The 19,825-nt window shown below is 41.1% G+C and overlaps 2 protein-coding genes across 4 annotated transcripts in view; one reads left to right on the top strand and one right to left on the bottom strand.

Moving 5' to 3' along the window:
• LOC140132870 (acetyl-coenzyme A synthetase, cytoplasmic-like) overlaps nucleotides 1-1,258 on the bottom strand; it is a 56,009-nt gene extending 54,751 nt beyond the window's left edge. For all 3 annotated transcript variants that reach the window (XM_072152224.1, XM_072152222.1, XM_072152221.1), the window contains exon 1: nucleotides 1,065-1,258. The gene's annotated coding sequence lies outside the window, so the exon portion shown is untranslated. The remainder of the gene's footprint in view (nucleotides 1-1,064) is intronic.
• Nucleotides 1,259-1,268: 10 nt separating this feature from the next.
• Nucleotides 1,269-17,064, top strand: NDUFV2 (NADH:ubiquinone oxidoreductase core subunit V2). The gene is made up of 8 exons (XM_072152225.1): nucleotides 1,269-1,428; nucleotides 2,690-2,749; nucleotides 9,130-9,192; nucleotides 9,354-9,470; nucleotides 10,716-10,884; nucleotides 13,075-13,184; nucleotides 15,582-15,658; nucleotides 16,906-17,064. The coding sequence occupies exons 1-8, from the start codon at nucleotides 1,387-1,389 to the stop codon at nucleotides 16,997-16,999; spliced, it is 732 nt and encodes a 243-aa protein (XP_072008326.1). The 5' UTR covers nucleotides 1,269-1,386; the 3' UTR covers nucleotides 17,000-17,064.
• Nucleotides 17,065-19,825: the final 2,761 nt, after the last annotated feature.

The following is a 19,825-nucleotide window of genomic DNA, read 5'->3' on the forward strand; positions in this document are numbered from 1 at the left end:
ACCAGAACGCACCTGTCAGTGCAGAATTGTGTGTCGCTCTGGGTTGGGTATAGTGCACCCCAATACAATGTGTCTCTTAAATACATGTACAAGCAGTTTGCACTGAAAAGAACTCTCAAAGTCCGCCATGCAAATGGACTTTGCAGAAGTGTGTTGCATGACCTAACTTAAGGACACCTGTCATCAGGTCTGTGTCACTAGTCCTGTCACCTCTACCTGTTGGAGCAGCTCACAAGGATCCATCACAGCCTTTATCTAGTTATTTCATGCATTAATCATTATAAAATCATCTATTCTTTATTATGTAAATGAGGCTGGTCACATGGTCAGGGGCAGTGATGTCACCCCTGTTCCCCCTCCCCTCTCCTCCCCCTGCTCAGGTCTGTGTGTAATGTATAGTAAAGCATTGCTGGTGTATCTGCTGACATGCTGCATCCTACTAATACACAGAGACACAGACATCAGCTACACAAGTACCTGACATGTTCTGCTATACATATGTGAGAGACACAGACATCAGCTACACAAGTACCTGACCTGTGCTGCTGTAACATGGCTGCATCCTGGAGCTGTTGTATCTCTCCTACATACACCCAAGCTGCAGGGGGCGTGGCCACCAGTAAGCACATGGAGCAGCTGTCAGTCAAGCACTGGGGGTGTGGCTGTGCCTCCCACTCATGAATAAGGTGGACAGCTTGAATATGCTAATGCTTCATTGGACATTTCACGGGTCATTTGCATACAGCTTTAGGACCTCATTGCTTAGGTTTACAGGCATGTAGAGGGACAATGAAGGGATAGAGGCAATGCTTTCTAATGGCAGTTTTTGAAAATATATTTAGTTTAGGGGGGTTATTTTGCATGACGGGTTCTCATTAAAGGTGCACCAAAAAAAGTTGGTGCACTGTGCCGAGGCAGTACAGGTGCTACAAATCAAACTACATTTAGTGTATTTTGCCCTGTTCTTAGTAAATGTGCCCCGGTATGTAGACATAAAACACTCATATATAATATATTTATATTATACTATATATATCATATTCTTACCCAACATATACACCTACCAGGGAGTGAGAGGACCGGAGTGAGCTAAGAGAAGGAAATGGCAGTAGGTTCTGTATACTCAATGCTATACGCTCTGAGTGAGATAGATATGTCACATGTGCTATGTCTGAGGTGACGCCGCACACTGGGGAGCACTGCCTCATCTGCTGCACTCACCCTCACTGAGCACAACGGCGCTGCGGTCACGTGAGCAGTTGTTCAGCATTTGATTAGTTCTCCCTCGTAGAGCAGGCAGTCCGCTCCCTGAGATCTGGGCTCTGCTAGTGCTGCCTGTCTGCCTCTGGTGCTCTTGGGCCCAGTGTTGCTGTGACCTGCGCCGCCATGTTCCTGTGCTCCAGGCTCCGGGCCGGGGTCACCAGCTCGGTGAGTACATTGTGCACAGAGCACGGTGGCCGGTATAGGCGGAGGAGAGTGTGCATGGCGGCAATAGACGGAGGGAGTGTGCACGACCTTCAGTGTCCGCTCAGCGCGGCCTCCCCTCCAGCTGTCACTAATGCTGTGTCCTCCGTGGTCCTGGTATCACTGTATTGCCAGACAGTTACAAAATGTGGTAAACTGCCAGTGTCAGGTGTATTGCTCCCCCCTATACCCCTGTCAGCTTCCTTCACATCGGTAGCATACAGGTACCAGTGCCCAGCCATGTCCAGGCAGTCCTGTACCTACACATGTACTACCTTGTACACAGTCTCCCGGCTCTCATTCCCTGGTCCCATATGAGCAGGACTGCGGAGTAGGAGTCAGTCGGTGATCATTTTGATGGAGTTGTGATAAAATGAACTGACTCCAAATCCACAAAGATAATAAATTATGAAATTGTAGTCAGATGTATTCTCTATTCCTTATCTAAGGATTTAGGCCAGAGGTGATCAAAATGTATTGGTCCAAGGACCACATTGTCATAAAACTCAACTTTAAGGGGCTGCATCTGTAACCAGCACCCTACATGCACCAACAACTACAGTACGGCACAAAATGGCAACCCATAAACCTATATATACACCTGTACAGCACAAAATGCTGTCACAGAAATTATAAAAGCCACCGTACAGCAATAAATACCACCCCAACAACCAAATACTGCATTCAGGGCAGACAAGAATAATACTGGAGACCCCAAACCAGACAACTAATAAAACCCCCAGGGCTTGGCGAGAGGGAATACCCGAGACCCCCCAGAGCAGACATAGAAATAAATCCTGTCCTTTCCTGGCTCTACCTCACTACCAGTGTGCATGGAACTGGGGAAGTTGCATATAAAGAGATCAGTTGATTGTTAACATGACATAAAACACCATGTCAAGTATAAAGTGCAAAAAAAATAACAACTGCAGATAACATGGAAAACAATGAACGGTAACACAAATCTCTACATTACATGTAATCCGTGACTCAACTGCCCCTGTGGTGTGACTTCAAGAAATGTACCACCCTACCCTATGCTTATAGACAGTTGTCTGGGACTGTGTATTTTGAATATTACATATTGCTTTGCATTGCATTACTCATGAAAATTTTGTTTGTGAAGTTTGGTGTGTTAAAGGGGTTTGCTTTGCACCCGAACTGTGTGCCCACCTGTTCTTTTGTAATAATGAGGCAACACATTCTCTGTTTATGGTTTTTACAGGTACGACGGTACTTACATAAAAGTGCAAGATGCAGCGGAGCTGGAGGTGCCTCGTTTGTGGTTAGTATATTTCATTTTCGGCACAGATAAGTAAAAAAAAAAAGTGTAAATGTGCTTTTTGTTTTACCAAAAGTGCCACAAAATTTTGTGCATTTTCTGGCATGAACTAAGGCTAAGCCAACATAGCAGCTACAGTATTCTCAAGGTATGTTTGGTTCATAATGCATGAAATCAAATGGTAGATTTTCTTGAACCACTTCGCGACCGCCCGCCGTGTATTTACGGCGGCGGTCGGGTCGCGCTGCATGGAGAGGGCTCACGGGCTGAGCCCTCTCCATAGCCGGTAAGTCTTTGCTGCATATTGCAGCAAAGGCTTACCGGTAACACCCGCGATCGGTGCTAGCACCGATCGCGGGTGTTTTCACAGCGATGGCTGCCGGCAAAGCTGCCAGCAGCCTCAAAAAGATAGCGGCGATCCGTCTCCATGGTAGCCTCGGGTCTTCCAAAGACCCAAGGCTATTTCGTTTTAACCCCTTCATTACAATGTGCTGATGGCACATTGTAATGAATGAGGAGGAAAATCCCCATATACTGCCATACTGTAGTATGGCAGTATATGATAGGATCGATCAGACAACCTAGGGTTAAAGTACCCTAGGGAGTCTGAAAAATAGTAAAAATAAAAAAAAGTAAAAAAAAAAATTATAATAAAAAACCCCTAAAATTTCAAATCACCCCCCTTTCCCTAGAACTGACATAAATATAAATAAACAGTAAAAATCATAAACGCATTAGGTATCGACGCATCCGAAAATGCCCGATCTATCAAAATATTATAACGGTTTTTCAATGCGTTTAACTACGTAACGGAGAATAACGCCCAAAGTCGAAAATGGCACTTTTTTCCATTTTGAAAAATATAAAAAAATCTATAAAAAGTGATCAAAAGGTCGTACAGTCCTAAAAATGATATCATTGAAAATATTATAAAATTTCGCAAAAAATGACACCACCCACAGCTCCGTACACCGAAGTATAATAAAGTTATTAGTGCCAGAAGTTGGCAAAATCAAAAAAAGATTTTTTGTACAGAAGAATAAAGTAGACATGTCATTTGGGGCGCTCAGTGAAAGACGTAATAACCAAGCCAACAAGAAAATGGCGCAAATGCGTTTTTTTCACCATTTTCACTGCACTTGGAATTTTTTTCCCGCTTCCGAGTACATGGCATGGAATATTTAATACCATCACTATGAAGTGCAATTTGTTGCGCAGAAAACAAGCCGTCACACAGCTCTTTACGTGTAAAAATAAAAAAGTTATAGATTTTTGAAGGTGGGGAGTGAAAAATGGACATGAAAAAACAGGAAAGGACCCGGTCCTTAACCGGTTAAAGGGCATCTACCACTTTAATTAAGAACTGTATGCAAATGAGCCTGTGGGGCTCCAGGCTCCATAGGTGTTAATGGGGCTTGGAGCCCCTCAGGCTCATTTTGCATTACATCTTTCATGCTGGTAGTGATGTCGTTTAAATAAAAGATAGGAATTGGAATTTTATATGCAGGTTACATTTCCAACTAGGTATTTAACTATCTGTATCTCCTGCTCTGTAGCTCGCAGCCTGATGTGATCTGAAAGATGAGATTTTTTATCTCCAACATAATACTAAAAGCTTGTTTTTTAGGAACTATAGTACTGAAGTAGCACTCCTCCTGCAGACTCAAAATAAGAACCTGTCACCAGGAGACCCATTTTTAGCACTCCCCCAGTCCCCACAGAGCATAGTATATACACTGCCTCCTCCATAAACCAGGCCTCCTTATGTCCTTTTCAAATATATGAAACCGCCCATCACGTGGCTTGGGAACGCCCCCTGCACCTCGATAGCCACTCTCGAGTGATAAGTTATTCATATGTTTGAAAAGGACACATGGAGGAGCGGTTTCCCGGGGTGGGGGTGGAAAAGCTTCTCTACAGCCACTCCCAGGGGACAAGTGCCTAGTCATAGAGCACATGGCATTGAAAGTTGCTATTGATAAAGTTGCCAAAATGTAATACCATCATGCAACCACATTACTTAAAATTAAAAACATAAAACTCACATCAACGCCAAGGTATATGCACAAATGTAGAAATAAGTCAAAGTGAGTAGATTTATACATACTACAACACTCAAACTCAACATAGTTTTTTTCAAAAATCACCGCCTTATTAGTGCACACAACCACCTTCATGCAACTTTGCATCAAACTGTGATAAAATGTTATTTTCAGCTAAAATATGTACGAATCCAGATTGTTTTACATAAGCAAATGTACTTTCCTAAAAATAGTAAGATTTGAGTGCAAGCATACCCCACATGTGTATAAACACCAGAATATGCAGTAAAGGAGAATGTTAAATCTTTAACACACGTTATTCAGGAATGTGTGTGTTTTATGTGTTACACATTTTGAAAAACTTCTGGGTCGCAGTGGTCATATGTAGCCACATTAGGCGAAGAGGATGGAATTGTAATCCTCTCCCTCCATTATGTAAAAACACGGTATATGACAGAGAGCAAGTCTGCTCTGATTGTTGTGGGTAAGAGAAGGCTAATAACACGCACATAAGTTCATGTTACCCCTTTTCAGAATTTATCTAAGATAATGTCAATGTATACTTAATTTGTGTGCTGCGAAGCTCCTCTGTGCACTCTACTACTTCTCCCTGTATCATGCCAGCTTGAAGGGGAGGCACAATTCAGAGGGCTATAACTATGGATCCCTGCCATATAGAATCTAATTTCCACATATCTACATCCCCGGTAGCATACGTTCTAGGTCGGCTTTTTCTTCACTGCATTGAGCTTTGTGAGTCTCTGTTAATATACAGGGTGAGCCATTTATATGAATCCACCGGAATAATATGGGAACGGTTGGTGATATCAACTTTCTGTTTGACACAGTATACTTTTTTTTTCCAATGGGAAGAGGTATCTGACACATAGAGAGATGAGACAGATCAGATGAGAGATCCTTGATATGCAAATTACACATGACATTATCAGCTCTTCTATAACAGCCATAACATACACTGTGAACTCTGCTATATGCCTCCCTCCTTTGGATTAAGACATTATCTGTCTGTAGCTTGTAGCTTTACTCTCACAATGTGTTGCTTGCCGACAGGAAGCCTCTGTGAGCTTGCCTTGGAATGCAAGGGGGGCTAGAGTCAGAGAGCAGCACAGTGCAGTGTCAGACAGGAGAACAATATGTCCTCCCGACCCTGAAGTCAGAAAATTTGGGGTTGGATCCACAGGCAACCTAAATTGTGTGCACCAGCACTGATAGAGACAGGTTGGAATTATATCTGTGAAATGCTGTATTTTTGTTAATAACATTGAATTAGAAAATGTGTTATTTTGTCATCCTGAGTATATTTAAGAATCTTGTCTTTGTCACGTGTGTGGCTGCATTGAACCTGTTTATCTATTAGGTTCAAAGCAGCCAAACACATTGCATTTTCAGTCCAATTTTTACCGTTAACATTCTTAAAAACAGACCCAAAACGGGGCATCACCCTTACCTGCACCAAAGCATCCCCAGGCCATCACATTACCTCCACCATGCTTGACAGATGGCATCAGGCTCCAGCATCTCCCATATGTTCTTATGTGTGATCCAAACACCTCAAATTTAGATTTATCTGTTCATAAAACTTTTTTCCAAACTTTCTCTGTCTTATGTCTGTTCTTTTGCCCATATTCATCTTTTCCTTATATTAGCCAGTCTCAAATATGGCTTTTTCTATGCCACTTAGCCCTAAAGGCCAGCATCCTGGATTATCTTCTTAACTGTAGAGGTTGACATTGGAGTCTGGCGGGTGCTATTTAATGAAGCTGCAGGTTAACCCCTTAAGGACGCAGCCATTTTATAGCTTAATACTCAGCCCCATTTTTTGTATTCTGACTTGCGTCGCTTTATATGGTTGATAAGTAACAAAAGTTACAAAGTAATTCTGAGATTGTTTTTTCCTCACATGTTGTACTTCATTTTAGTGGTAAATGTTGACTGATAAGTTTTGTGTTTATTTACAAAAAAAGAAATTATGAATTTTTTGAAAAATTTGCCATTATTCAAAATCATTGCGTTTTCAGGCAGATAGATTTACCACCTAAATAAGTTGCTGAATAACATTTCCCATATGTCTACTTTACATTTTCATAATTTTTGAACTGTCTGGATAATTTTATTTTGATGTCACGCGGCTTACAAATCGAATAGTGATTTTCCGTATTTTCAGAATTGACTATTTTGGGGATGAAATTAAATTGAATAAGATTTTACATATTTAACATCAAACCATATATAATCAACCCATTTTCAAATGTGCACCCCTCGAACTATCAGAAACAGCTTTTAGGAAGATTGTTTACCCCTTGAGATCTTCATAGTGGTGAAATTTAGAATGGTCAAATTTTGTCGGTTATACGTTCATTTATCCCTAATATTTACACATTTCCAAAAGAGAAAACCCACCATATAGCCTAATAATCATGTTATTTTTATTCTACCTTTCAATACAATTACGGGATACTATACATGAATATTTTTTCTTACGTTTTACTAAATTACACAAATAAAACCCTAAGGGCTTATTCACATGGCCGTTTGCGGGGACGTACATGCGCCCGCAAATTTGCGGCCGCATGTACGTCCCCATAGACGGCAATGGCGGCACAGCAGGGATACGGTGCCACACACCGTAAAAAGATAGACTGCGCACGGCGGCATACCACGTGTGCATGTACCTTAATGTGGGGGAAAATCTATCATTTTTGCATTGCTGTCTTCCAAGTTGCATAAAATTTTTACTTTTTTGGCTATGGAGCTGGTTGATGGCTTGTTTTTTGCGGGAGATGTTGTACTTTGCAACAACATCATTCTGGAGTACATATGTTTTTTTAATCACTTTTTATTGCATTTTATGTGGGATTGTATAGGTAAAAATCATAATTTCTGGCAGATTTTTAACAGTTTTTAATGTCGTTCATTGTGCAAGTTCAATAATGAACTTTTATTCTACGGGTTTTTACGGAAGCGATAATACTACAGGCGGTCCCCTTCTTAAGGACACCTGACTTAAAGACAACCCATAGTTACAGACAGACCCCTCTGACCTCTGGTGAAGCTTTCTCAATGCTTTACTATAGTCCCAGGCTGCAATGATCAGCTGTAAGGTGTCTGTAATGAAGCTTTATTGATAATCCTTGCTCCCATTACAGCAAAAAATGTTTAAACTCCAATTGTCACTGGGACAATTTTTTTTGTCTGGATCTACCATTATAAAATATACAGTTTCGACTTACATACAAATTCAACTCAAGAACAAACCCTCGGACCCTATCTTGTACGTAACCCGGTGACTGCGTGTATATATCTGGAGTTTGTGGACTCTTTTGGGGGTTATATGTCTCTTTATATGTTATGGGGCTTATGGGCATTTTATTGATTTATTTTTTACTTTATTACTATTTCCACCATGGGACATGAACAAGCAATCATCTGATTGCTTTTTCATGATAATACTCTGCAATACTGATGTCCAGACGCCATCTTTCAGGCAGTGCCTACAGGCAGCTCTGGGGTCTTGATCCCCTGAAAAACGGCGCGGCGGGCGATCGTGGGGGAAAGACCCCCCAAAGGCAAGACTTGTATTTAACAACACAAGAGACTTAATGGACAAACAGAAAATGAATCTCTCTCCCGTCTTCCATTTTCTGAGACCTATTTTATAAGATCCATTTTATAAGTCCATGCCTGTAAGGGGCTGGGTTTAGGGATTTTATGAAAATGGAAGTTCTCCAAAAGGGCCTGTTTGTTATCACTTCTTGTCCAGTATGGGTAGAAAATATGATCCTTACAACTATTGATGGATTATTCATGAAGTTAGTATGGTCTGGGAGTTCCAGATTTGAAAATGTATATTGTTGCATCTAAAGTTAAGAAAGTGGTTGATGTATCCTCTAAAGATATTGAGTAGCTTTATCTTGGATACAAATATTCAGTGTTCGGGGGTGGGGGGGGTCGTCTTATTGTGATATTGTGCACAGGATTGGCATCTAGATATAGCGGAGAACTCCCAACTTGGGCCATGTTCTCACCAGTCCCTTGACCAGTGGCAGATTTTGGTTTGAGGACATACCCGAGCACCAGAGGTGTCCGGCAGCAGCTTACTCCTTTCTTCCCATAGAGAACACATGTATAGGATGGAACCGACTATCCAATGTGTATGACCATGCAATAAAGCTTTTTTTATCTTGGTAGATAATTGCACTAATTATTAAAGATGTATGGCCTATACAGAGGAACACATACTGCACCTGGCGGCTTTGATGTATAAATACATCTCCATATTCCTATTCTGAAGCTCCGATTTTATTTTTCTATTCATTGCAGCACAGAGATACCCCTGAGAACAATGCAGATACTCCTTTTGACTTCACTGCAGAAAATTACAAGGTACGTTGTGGGCACTTTGGGTTATATAACATTAGAGCTCTCAGACATTGCCTGTTATATAACCCCATTAGAGGCTGCAGAGCCTGCATCTAAATTGCTTTGCTTTTCATTCTGGACTTGTGACACAGGAGGGATTTATATTTTAACATTTTCTTTTGCAGAGAATAGAGGCTATAATTGGCAACTACCCAGAAGGTCACAAAGCAGGAGCTGTAATCCCGGTGCTCGACTTGGCACAGAGACAGAATGGATGGTTACCCATCTCTGCTATGAACAAGGTATGACTGACAGCTTCAGGTGCAAGTGATAATTAAAAAAGGTTTTTTTGAGGTGGGGTTTGCACTTCCTTTAGTCTTTAACTCCTTATTTTTTAGCATTAAAAAGCCATCCATTTTCTATAACAGTACTTTTGTTTTTGTGAGACAATTTTTGTAATTGCATCTGGGAGATGGGTTAAAAAAAAAACCTCCAATAAATTCTGGCATTTTATGTGACATTTAGCATTTTTCACTGAACAGCATAAATTACATGTTATTTTTGTTGTGAAGGTCACAATTGTATATTTCTTTTTTTAATATATTTTTTATAAAGTGGGATAAGTAAAAGTACCGTTATACTCGAGTACAAGCTGTGATTTTCAGTACAAAAATCCTAAAGCAGCTTATACTTGAGTCAAGAAAAAACACAAAAAATGTACTGTCCTACCGATGCCCCCCCCCCCCCTTTCTCCGGCAGGTCCTCTTCTATACATCGATGCTCCAGCATCAGCTCTGTGTCCCCGTGTGGTCTGTTGCAGACATTGTGACGTCAGCTGACATTCTAGTGTGTGTGCCGGCCTCGGCAATGTATAGAAGAGGACCTGCTGGGGTGGGGGCAGGGCTGCAGGCTGTATACTGAGGGGTGGGGGCGGGGCTGCAGGCTGTATACTGAGGGGTGGGGGCGGGGCTGCAGGTTGTATACTGAGGGGTGGGGGCGGGGCTGCAGGTTGTATACTGAGGGGTGGGGGCGGGGCTGCAGGTTGTATACTGAGGGGTGGGGGCGGGGCTGCAGGTTGTATACTGAGGGGTGGGGGCGGGGCTGCAGGCTGTATACTGAGGGGTGGGGGCGGGGCTGCAGGCTGTATACTGAGGGGTGGGGGCGGGGCTGCAGGCTGTATACTGAGGGGTGGGGGCGGGGCTGCAGGCTGTATACTGAGGGGTGGGGGCGGGGCTGCAGGCTGTATACTGAGGGGTGGGGGCGGGGCTGCAGGCTGTATACTGAGGGGTGGGGGCGGGGCTGCAGGCTGTATACTGGGGGGCCCTCAGCTTATACTTGAGTTAATAGGTTTTCCCAGTTTTTTGTGTTAAAATTAGGAGTCTCGGCTTATACTTGAGTACATACAGTAAAGCAATTTTAGTTGGGTCTTTACAGATGTGGCATAATAAAGTATTTGATATGGGGGAGAAATGGGAAAGTATTTTATTTGTTTTTTGTTGTAAACTATGACCACACAGACAGTTTTTATTTTTCCATTGTATTTTCAGGTAGCTGAAGTTCTGGATATGCCTCCCATGAGAGTATATGAAGTGGCGACCTTCTATACTATGTTTAACAGGCAACCTGTAGGAAAATACCACATTCAGATATGTACTACAACACCTTGTATGCTTAGAGATTCTGATTCCATACTGGAAGCTATCCAAAAGAAACTTGGTATGTCACTTTTGTGTTTCAATCGTGTGGATCAGTCGTCCTCTCTCTAATTGGAGGCTTTGTTCACATTTGCACTAAAGGCTGTCAAGGCTGCCAGAAACTATAGTGGATCATGCTGTGTTATTTCATTCTGTAAAATTACCTTTACATTCAGAAATAATCTTGCGTTAGTGAACCCAGATGTAAATATATGAAAACTTTAATATGAAATGTTATTACCGGCAGGTTGATCACTGGTAATGCACAGCCGGTAGGATTACTATGAAAAGATTCCGTAACCACAACATATGCTGTAATATACACATTTATGTAAATATGGAAAAGTTTCAAATGTTTTTCTTTCTTGCCCCAAAATTAACTAAATAGTAACAAAGATCTTCACACACGGGTTGTCTCATTGGCCATTGAAGCAGATAAGTTGGGAGCTCTAACTTGTAGGCAGGGAGAGAGCGAGCCTGTGCAGCAGCATTATTTACCTGGAGAAGGCTCTGCATGGATCTTGGAGGGTTTGTCCCAGACGTTATCCCCTATGGACAGGATAGATGTAAACTAGCTGATATGTGAGGGTCCACCTGCTGGGGCCCCAACTGATCACAAGAATGGCGCCACCAGCTCTCCAGGTTATGGGGATCCCATTCTCACTAATGGGTGGAGTGGCAGTTCGCATATATGCCCTGCTCTATTCTATGGGACTGCCTGAGATATTGGAGTGCTCTGTTCAGCTATCTCTGACACTCAACATAGTGAGTGAATGGAGTGTCAGGGAGCATGCTAGGCCTGCTGCTCCATCAATTATTGAGGCAACATGATTTCCAGATTGTGGGGTCCCAGCAGTCTGATCCACACCAATAACCTTGTTGTCCTGTATCCACATAACTTCTAAACTTGGCATAACCCCTTTAACTAATAAAATAAATATTCTGGCACAATCACTTCACTCAACAATAGTAATGCAATTTATTAGTTTCAGACTATAAGGAGCACAAAAAATCCTTTGATTTTCTCCAAAATCAATGGTACGCCTTACAGACCAGTGCGCCTTATATATGAACCATACTTACAGACAAAAGCTGCCTTGAACTGTGCAAAGGTCTGCCACCTGCTGGTCATTCATCCTTATAATCCGGTGCGCCTTATAATCCGGTGCGCCTTATAGTCCGGTGCACTTCATATATGAACCTAGACAGTTAAGCAGGGATTTATTGATGGTGCGCCTTATAGTCCAAAAAATATGGTATATTTTGAGTAAGTATCTATATCAGGATTTTAAAATATTGGTCCCACTGGGGTGTACCCTTTGGCTTTCCCTTGATCTGCCCAGTGTCAGTTCACCATGTTTGCGGGTAAGTGTGCAATAGCAATATGAATTTCTGAATACTGGATGATACCTCCAGTTTTGTGTATGGTTTACCTTTACTGCACTATTGCCACTTTATCCCCTTTTTATTTTGGTCTTACATTTGACTGAATTGCTAATACTGTTAACAATACCATTAGGACCCTAGGCTAATAGGGGTGGCCACTGGTCTCCTGTGCTGCCCTATTTTTCATCTGGGGCTATTTGAGTCCCCCATATACTGTATTTATACCTTCCCATTTGAGGGATATACATGTCGAATTTTTGTATTTGCTTTCAATAAAGAGTATTATTTTAAACAAATTAATGTTTTTTGCCACTCTGGTTCTTTTTGGTATTCTATAAAAAATATTAAATCTGTTATACTAACACATCTCTGGCTCAGAGCATAGCCACTTTGTACTGATCTTTAGCTTTAAAGAGGGTCTGTGAATGGAAAATGCAATCGTGCAATCTGCTTGTAATGTGTAGGGCAGGAGGAAACTTATTGATAAGTGACGTGTCCTTTATCTAGTTATTTATCTGCTCCTTCTATTTTGAGCAGACAAGGAGGCAGTTTGAGCCGTGTTTGACAGCCCGTTTTCTATAAACTAAAACCTGGATCATCGACTATAAAACAATCTGCTCAGCTCCCCTGCTCTATAACATGCTGCTAGCAGATTACACTGCATTTTTTCTGGTGACAGTTTCCAGTATAAGTCATTTTGTGTAGGTATAATCCATAATACAATTACTAAAGAATATACTATATAATCTCATCCACAGTTTGTAAAGTTATGTTGTAATGTACATGGAGCAGCTATCAGATTGGATAATGTGTCATCTTTTCTTAGGAATAAGTGTTGGAGAGACGACACCTGATAAAATGTTCACACTGACAGAGGTTGAGTGTCTCGGCGCCTGTGTAAATGCACCGATGGTGCAGATTAATGACCATTATTATGTGAGTAGATCTCCTTTCATTTTACATTTATTGAATAACAAGCCATACAAAAAAATGTGATATTTGTAAGAATATTTAACTTTTAATTATACACAAATGTATCATTTATATTCTTATTTACTGATGTTTATGTGAGAAAACTTAAAGGAATCTAACATTTGTTTTCATACTTTATGAACCAAACATACCTGAGGAATGCTGTAGCTACACTGATGCAGAAACATATCTTGTGTTTAATCCCTGAATTTGGGAAAGCTGGGTGCAGGCTAGCTGTCGTACATAAACACATTACTTCCACATACATTGGAGCTCAGGTTGATAGGTCCGGTCCTGGACAGGTCAGGCAGCTCCTATGTATGTGGAAGTAATGTGTTTATGTATGACAGCCAGCCTGCACCCAGCTTTCCCAAGGACCTGAATTTTATAAATTTGTTTTTGTTTTTTTTTGGAGCAAAACCACTCAGTTCAGGGATTAAACAAGATGTGTTTCTGCATCAGTGTAGTTACAGCATTCTCATGGTATTTTTGGTTCACAATGCATAAAAACAAATGGTAGGTTTCTTTTAAATTCTAGCAATGCTGCCAATACTGGAAAATGCTGGAGAACTGTTTCTACTTTCTACTGATGCTGATCATATAGTGTTGTCCTGTTGCTATTCTGTAAAGGCTTATCTCCAAAAATGTTTGCTTACAATATATCTATGTTGAGATTGTTGCCGAGTAGCTTGCTGGATAATCCGCCTGCTAATCTGGCTGCAATACAGCGAGACTTTAAAGGTTTGACATGTGCAGATGGTGTTTACACGGAGGGGGGTACATATGCTCAGGAGATAAAAGACTGTTCCTCCTACATGACAGTTCTGCAAGTAAATACAGTGACAATAAATCTGCTGTAGGGGGATCCTGATATTTTAGTAAAAGGTATACAGAGCGTGTAGAATATTTAAAGGTGTATGCTCCCTTGAGCATTGCCGGTTAATTTAATACATCTGCCATATACATACATTTTTTTTAATTGGATTTTATTTTGGAAAAAAAAATGTCCCTGTGGGAAGATAATTTCCCATAAATGTAGTTATATGGTCTCTGAGCAATTGTGCAAAGTAATAAATAGTTGTTGCATATGAAATGTAGTAACTGCATGTCCCACAATCGTCCTATGGTAATGAACGCTGAATCCTCATGGTCGGGGTTGAATATCCAATTGAAGAAATGTATGTATATGGCAGATGAATAAAATCAAATGTGAATGCCCAGGTGAGAATACCCCTGTAAGGTGATTGACTTATAATGGACGGAAATGCCATCACTGCATTTAGAGTCCTTCTTTGCATTAGAGCAATTGTTCCACTTCTATTAAAAAAAAGAAAGTTAAAATGGACTTTTCGTATAGTTTAGATCTAGTCTAGTGATTGGCTGCTGTGGCTACCTGATTACAAATGGGGCTTAGCTAAAAGGTATCAAGACTGTTTTATTACAGCATTTGCTGCCTTTGCAAACAAACCCTTTTTAAATTTTTTTTTTTCTGGTTTTATTTTTATACATCAATACAATACAATACAAGTTCTACATCCTCCCTAGTTCTAGGAGTTCCTACTTTCAATGGATTTTCCCATGAAAGAAAGCTTCCAAATTTAAATCCCTAAATCCCCCAGGGATGTTTACACAATATCACTTCAAGTACACTTTTTTGGTAGATATTACTTAAAGGGAACCTGTCATCTCAAACATCAATACCAAACCTTGCACAATACCTTTAAGACGCTGTAGAGGCATTCCATTGTTTCTTGACTGGTTTTTGTACATTTCCAGTGTTCTCTAAAAACAACTTTTATTAATCTTGCTTTCATGACTTTATGCATTCAGGAAGGCGGGATAGCTCTCATCTCCAGTCAATCTTCCCCCCCTTCTCTCTGCTGTGTGTGTCACTAAAACTGCCACATCACTGCGCCCTGCCAATGTACCAAGGTTTGTAATCTCAATACATGCGCAGTGCATGGAAGCTGGAAGCCTGCTGCCCCCACAAACCTGTGGGCAAGGCGAAGGGGCAGTTATAGTAAGATACACGGCAGAGAGGAGGCGTGGGGGGGGGGGGGATTTGTTGTCAGCCTTTGTTTGTATACAGAGGTTTAGTGCTGACACCACATATATAGCACATGCTTGTGCCCTACAGCCATCGCTCCAATCACTGTGGTCAGGAGAACACTTTCCTTATATCTTTATAGCTTTGCCCTCATAAGGACAATACACAAGTACAGTTGGTATAATGTTCCAAACTGTTGAATGCTCTGCTCTGCCTGTCTCCTACTTCTTCAATATCATGCTCTGTCGGTGAGATGTAAATGGATGGTGCTAGGTCTATTAAATATATTAATGGCGATACCCACACTGTTGCAGGAGGATCTGGTGCCAAAGGATATTGAAAGTATCATTGATGATTTGAAGGCTGGGAAAGTTCCTAATCCTGGACCAAGGTAATGGACATTTAGCTGTATAAATAGTACAAATTTGTTAGTAATTCTGTATTGTGGCCAAATACATGAGATACTATTGCAGCTAGTAATTTGAAGAAATGATGGGTATCTGAATTCTTTTTTTTTTTTTTTTTGTATTCTTATAACTTGTTTGTCTAAAGGCCAGTAACTCAACAGGCAGATTAACCTATGAGTATTAAATAATTGCATTTTATATCGAATTGGATATTCACCACAGTTAGTACAAGGCCATTCACAGCCTGAAACCATAACTCAAGACGCCAAAATTCAGCTATTTGGTTGCTCGGTAGGAGATGATGCCATTTTAAATACTGTACATAGTTAAAACTAATCTGTATAGATGGAGTCAAAAGTACTAGTTTTTTTTTTTTTTTTTTTAAACTGTGAAACCTCTCCAGAAGACCACCCCTTTGAAAAGACCTTTTCTCTAAAGTACTAATTTTTTTTTTTTTTGGGTGCTCAAAGAGGTTTTACTGTATTATAGACTTTTCCCAACAGCAGATTATACTCCAGATTAGTTTGCAGTTATCTAATAATAAAAGTGTTTGTAGGTTTTTTTTTTTTCCCCCATAGTCCTCTACTTCACATGACCAATGAACTATTAGTATTTTTGGACACAAATCGGCAGACACCACACAAGAGGAATTTATGTTGTGTTTATGGCAGAATCCTTAAAATCCATCTCTATGGTTCCCAATGACAGGACAATTCACATTATACAAGTCTCTTCCGCTTTCCCCAGAACTTGATTTAACTCTTGACTTTTTTGCTGCAAACATAAACCTTGTTACTTGCCTAGTAATAGTGAAGCCAGTGGCCCTGGTAACTAGCTAATGATGCTCATGATCAACACCTTTACTGTTGGTCGTAATGCTGACTCTTCGACTCCAAGACTAATGCTATTCTATGGGCATGTGCCTGGTGAACCCACTGGTACTGGCTTGTACAATGCCGAGAAAATACTGCCTTGTGAAAGCAGCCAGTTGTCCATTTTATATATACAGTCAGGGTTATTATCTCTATTATTATGTAGATTCATGCCTGTGATACTGCCATGGTAAATTCTGCTGCCATTCCACTACATGTGCAGCCTTGATAACCCTAGGCTCCCTTTGAAAAAATAAAAGGTTACTATTATATACTATTTATGTATATGGCTGAATGCAGAATTCTAGTAAAAATCCTTTACTGGCTAATGACTTTTTTTCATTTTTTTTCCCCCTCAGAAATGGCAGATTCTCTTGCGAGCCCGCTGGAGGACTAACCTCTCTGACAGGACCCCCACCTGGCCCTGGTTTTGGTGTTAGGGCAGACCTCTGAACTGTATACAACTAATAAATGTATCTATGTTGAAACCTAAACTGTATTAAAGTGTATAAAATCCATTTACAGTCAGTGTGATGTATGTTTCTACCTAATTAGAAACTTCATAAACAGTCTTAAGGTTAATGGGGTAACCCTATCTCTGAGGCCTCATGCACATGACTGTATTTGGGGCCATGGGCGATGTTGAGAGCAGTCTATTGACTGTGGCATAGCCACTTATTTCCTATGAACAGGGCCTGTTTGTAGTCCTTGGGCTTGAGGCTTTGATGTCTAGTGGCATTTGCTGTGCAATTCTCAAAACATTCTGTTCAGCAGTGAGACCAGGGGCACTTACTCATAGATCCAGGGACTGCGACAATCTCTTATTTGCTATTCATTGCCACCTTCCTTCTAAAATCAACTCAGAGGGACACTGCTAACGCCCCCAGAACACTTCTGGGTTTATTAGCATAATTTTTAAAGTTGATTTTACATGGAAGGAGACCATAGATGGCAAATATAAGCAGATTACCGCAGTCAAAGTGCCTGGAGCTACGAGTAAGTGTCCCTGGTTTAGCATGATGGATTTTGATGGTAGATTCACTTTCATCAGATGTGTTTCTGCTTTTCTATGGTGGACTACATATTACTACACACTGGCTTGGGATCCATTCTATGACCCAGAGTGTCTGGATAGAGAACTTGTTTGTTTTTGCATCAGAGTCGAACACAATACTGCAAATTTCTGTATAATCCCTGTGCAGATGATCTGGGATGATCTGCCCCTCACACACAAAAAACTAAAGGTTGGTAACAACTAACATGCATAGTAAGTGGGGGAATTTTATGTATGAAGAAGAGGTTTGACTAAACTAGTCAGCAATGCTGCTGTCTGCCCTCAGAGATCTCACACATCGATCAACAGCTGAGACCTAGGCAGCCACTCTGTAGCCTGCACACACCGCCATATAAATGTGAGACCGGGAAATCCCTCCCACACATTGATGTGTACTGGAGGAAAGATGTATGCTATAGCTGCTGATGGCTCTCTACACTAACTAGATGGTGGTCTGCTGTAAATGTATGGAGCCATCATCAGCAGGTGTCTGCTGTAACCGCAACCAAGGGGTTGAAAAACTTAATTGCTGTGTAGCAGTGATGGCGAACCTTTTGGATACAGAGTGCCCAAACTACACCCAAAACAAATTTAAGCAGTAACTTATTGATCCCTGATGTATCACAGGTTTTAATCGTGTTGGTGTCCTGAGTTTACTACAATATAAAGATAGAGAAAATTGGATTGTAGCTTTTCTCCAGGGTCCTCTGAAGAGGAAGAATCAGGGGACCCAGAGCAGGAGCTCAAATGAGTTTCTCCTGTAGTCCTGGCAGCCAAGGATGTTGGTTTAAAATAGTGCTGAGCCTGGCACGTCCTGGGCTGTATTGGACCACAGGAGAAAGCCATGAGTCCTATCTGACAAACTCTGTGTTGGAGTGATGGCCTGAGTGCCCACAGAAAGGGCTCAGAGCGCCACCTCTGGCACCTGTGCCACAGGTTCGCCACCACTGCTGCATAATAATGAATTGGAGCATAGCTGCACAGCCTATGGTTGTGTGGAGCCAATTTTGGACTACCCTCTTACGGATTGACATGTAGATAGTTGTGCACATGTTCATATTGCTCTTTCCTTCAACTGAATTGAAGTTAGAAGGATGTGATACATGGGAATAGTCCATTACTCTATTCAAAAGTAATCTAATGCCAGTCAGTGTTTCCTATGAGTCATCTGAATATTCCTCATGCTGGAGGAACCAGACATAATACTTGCATTGATCTACAAATATATCTGGGCTTTCCTGTGCTGGATTTGGACTACCATCTCAGGAAGCCTTTCCTGTAGGCTCAATATAGTACAATCACCAGATGACCCATTCCTTGCCAAAAAGTGATACTGCAGATACATAAGCCTTATGTACACGGGCATCTTGTGTAAAATAAAGACTGTATGATTCTCCAGGACTCTTGACTTCTAAAATCAGTCCTATGTTATGATAGCCCCTGTCCCTGCCTCGCCAAGGCACCACCGGTGTGGATACTGTAATCATTTACATTTGGCCGTATACTAGGAATTGTTGCAACAGCTAGAAAAGCGTGTCATGTAGTTATATGGGCTCATTCACATGGTCTCCACCGCTCCTTGTATGAGCAGACTACCTAAACCGCAGATTGTAGAGCAGCTCCTTTTCCTGTCTGTGCTTCTATTGTATTTGGCAGGTGAGCGGACCTCACGTTCTGGTCACACACAGGTCCGTTGGTTGTGGCTTACGCAGACTGTACACTTCCATGTGCCCTAAAGCAAACCATGGCTGAGATGCAATGAAAGAAGCTTCACCATCCTCTTAACTATACATGCACTTTCTGTTGTGGCTCAAAGCTTCATGTTTGCCTAAATTTATACTACAAAATGTACTTTATGATCATGTATCGTGGTACCAAGAACAAAACATAAGCACCTATAAATAGTATACCAAGGATCACAACAGTCCCAAATAAAATGTAGAGACCAATTTCTATATTACTCACAAAGCTTTATTAAAAAATGACAATACAAAAGTAGTGGTGGGCAAAATAGTATAGTGTTTTTTTTAGTAAAAAAAAAACAACAGTAATATAGTAGTAATAGCAACTAGGCGTCCTTTACACCACAAGCACATTAGGGGAGATTTAGCAAAGTGCAAAATATTTCTAGTTGCTCATGTCAACCAATAAGAGCCCAGCATTTATTTATTTTTCAATTGAATAACATACAGATATAGCAACAGATCGTGCATGCAGGCCCATCA

This window comes from Engystomops pustulosus, chromosome 5 (genome assembly GCF_040894005.1).
Source record: "Engystomops pustulosus chromosome 5, aEngPut4.maternal, whole genome shotgun sequence".
Classification (NCBI taxonomy): domain Eukaryota; kingdom Metazoa; phylum Chordata; class Amphibia; order Anura; family Leptodactylidae; genus Engystomops; species Engystomops pustulosus.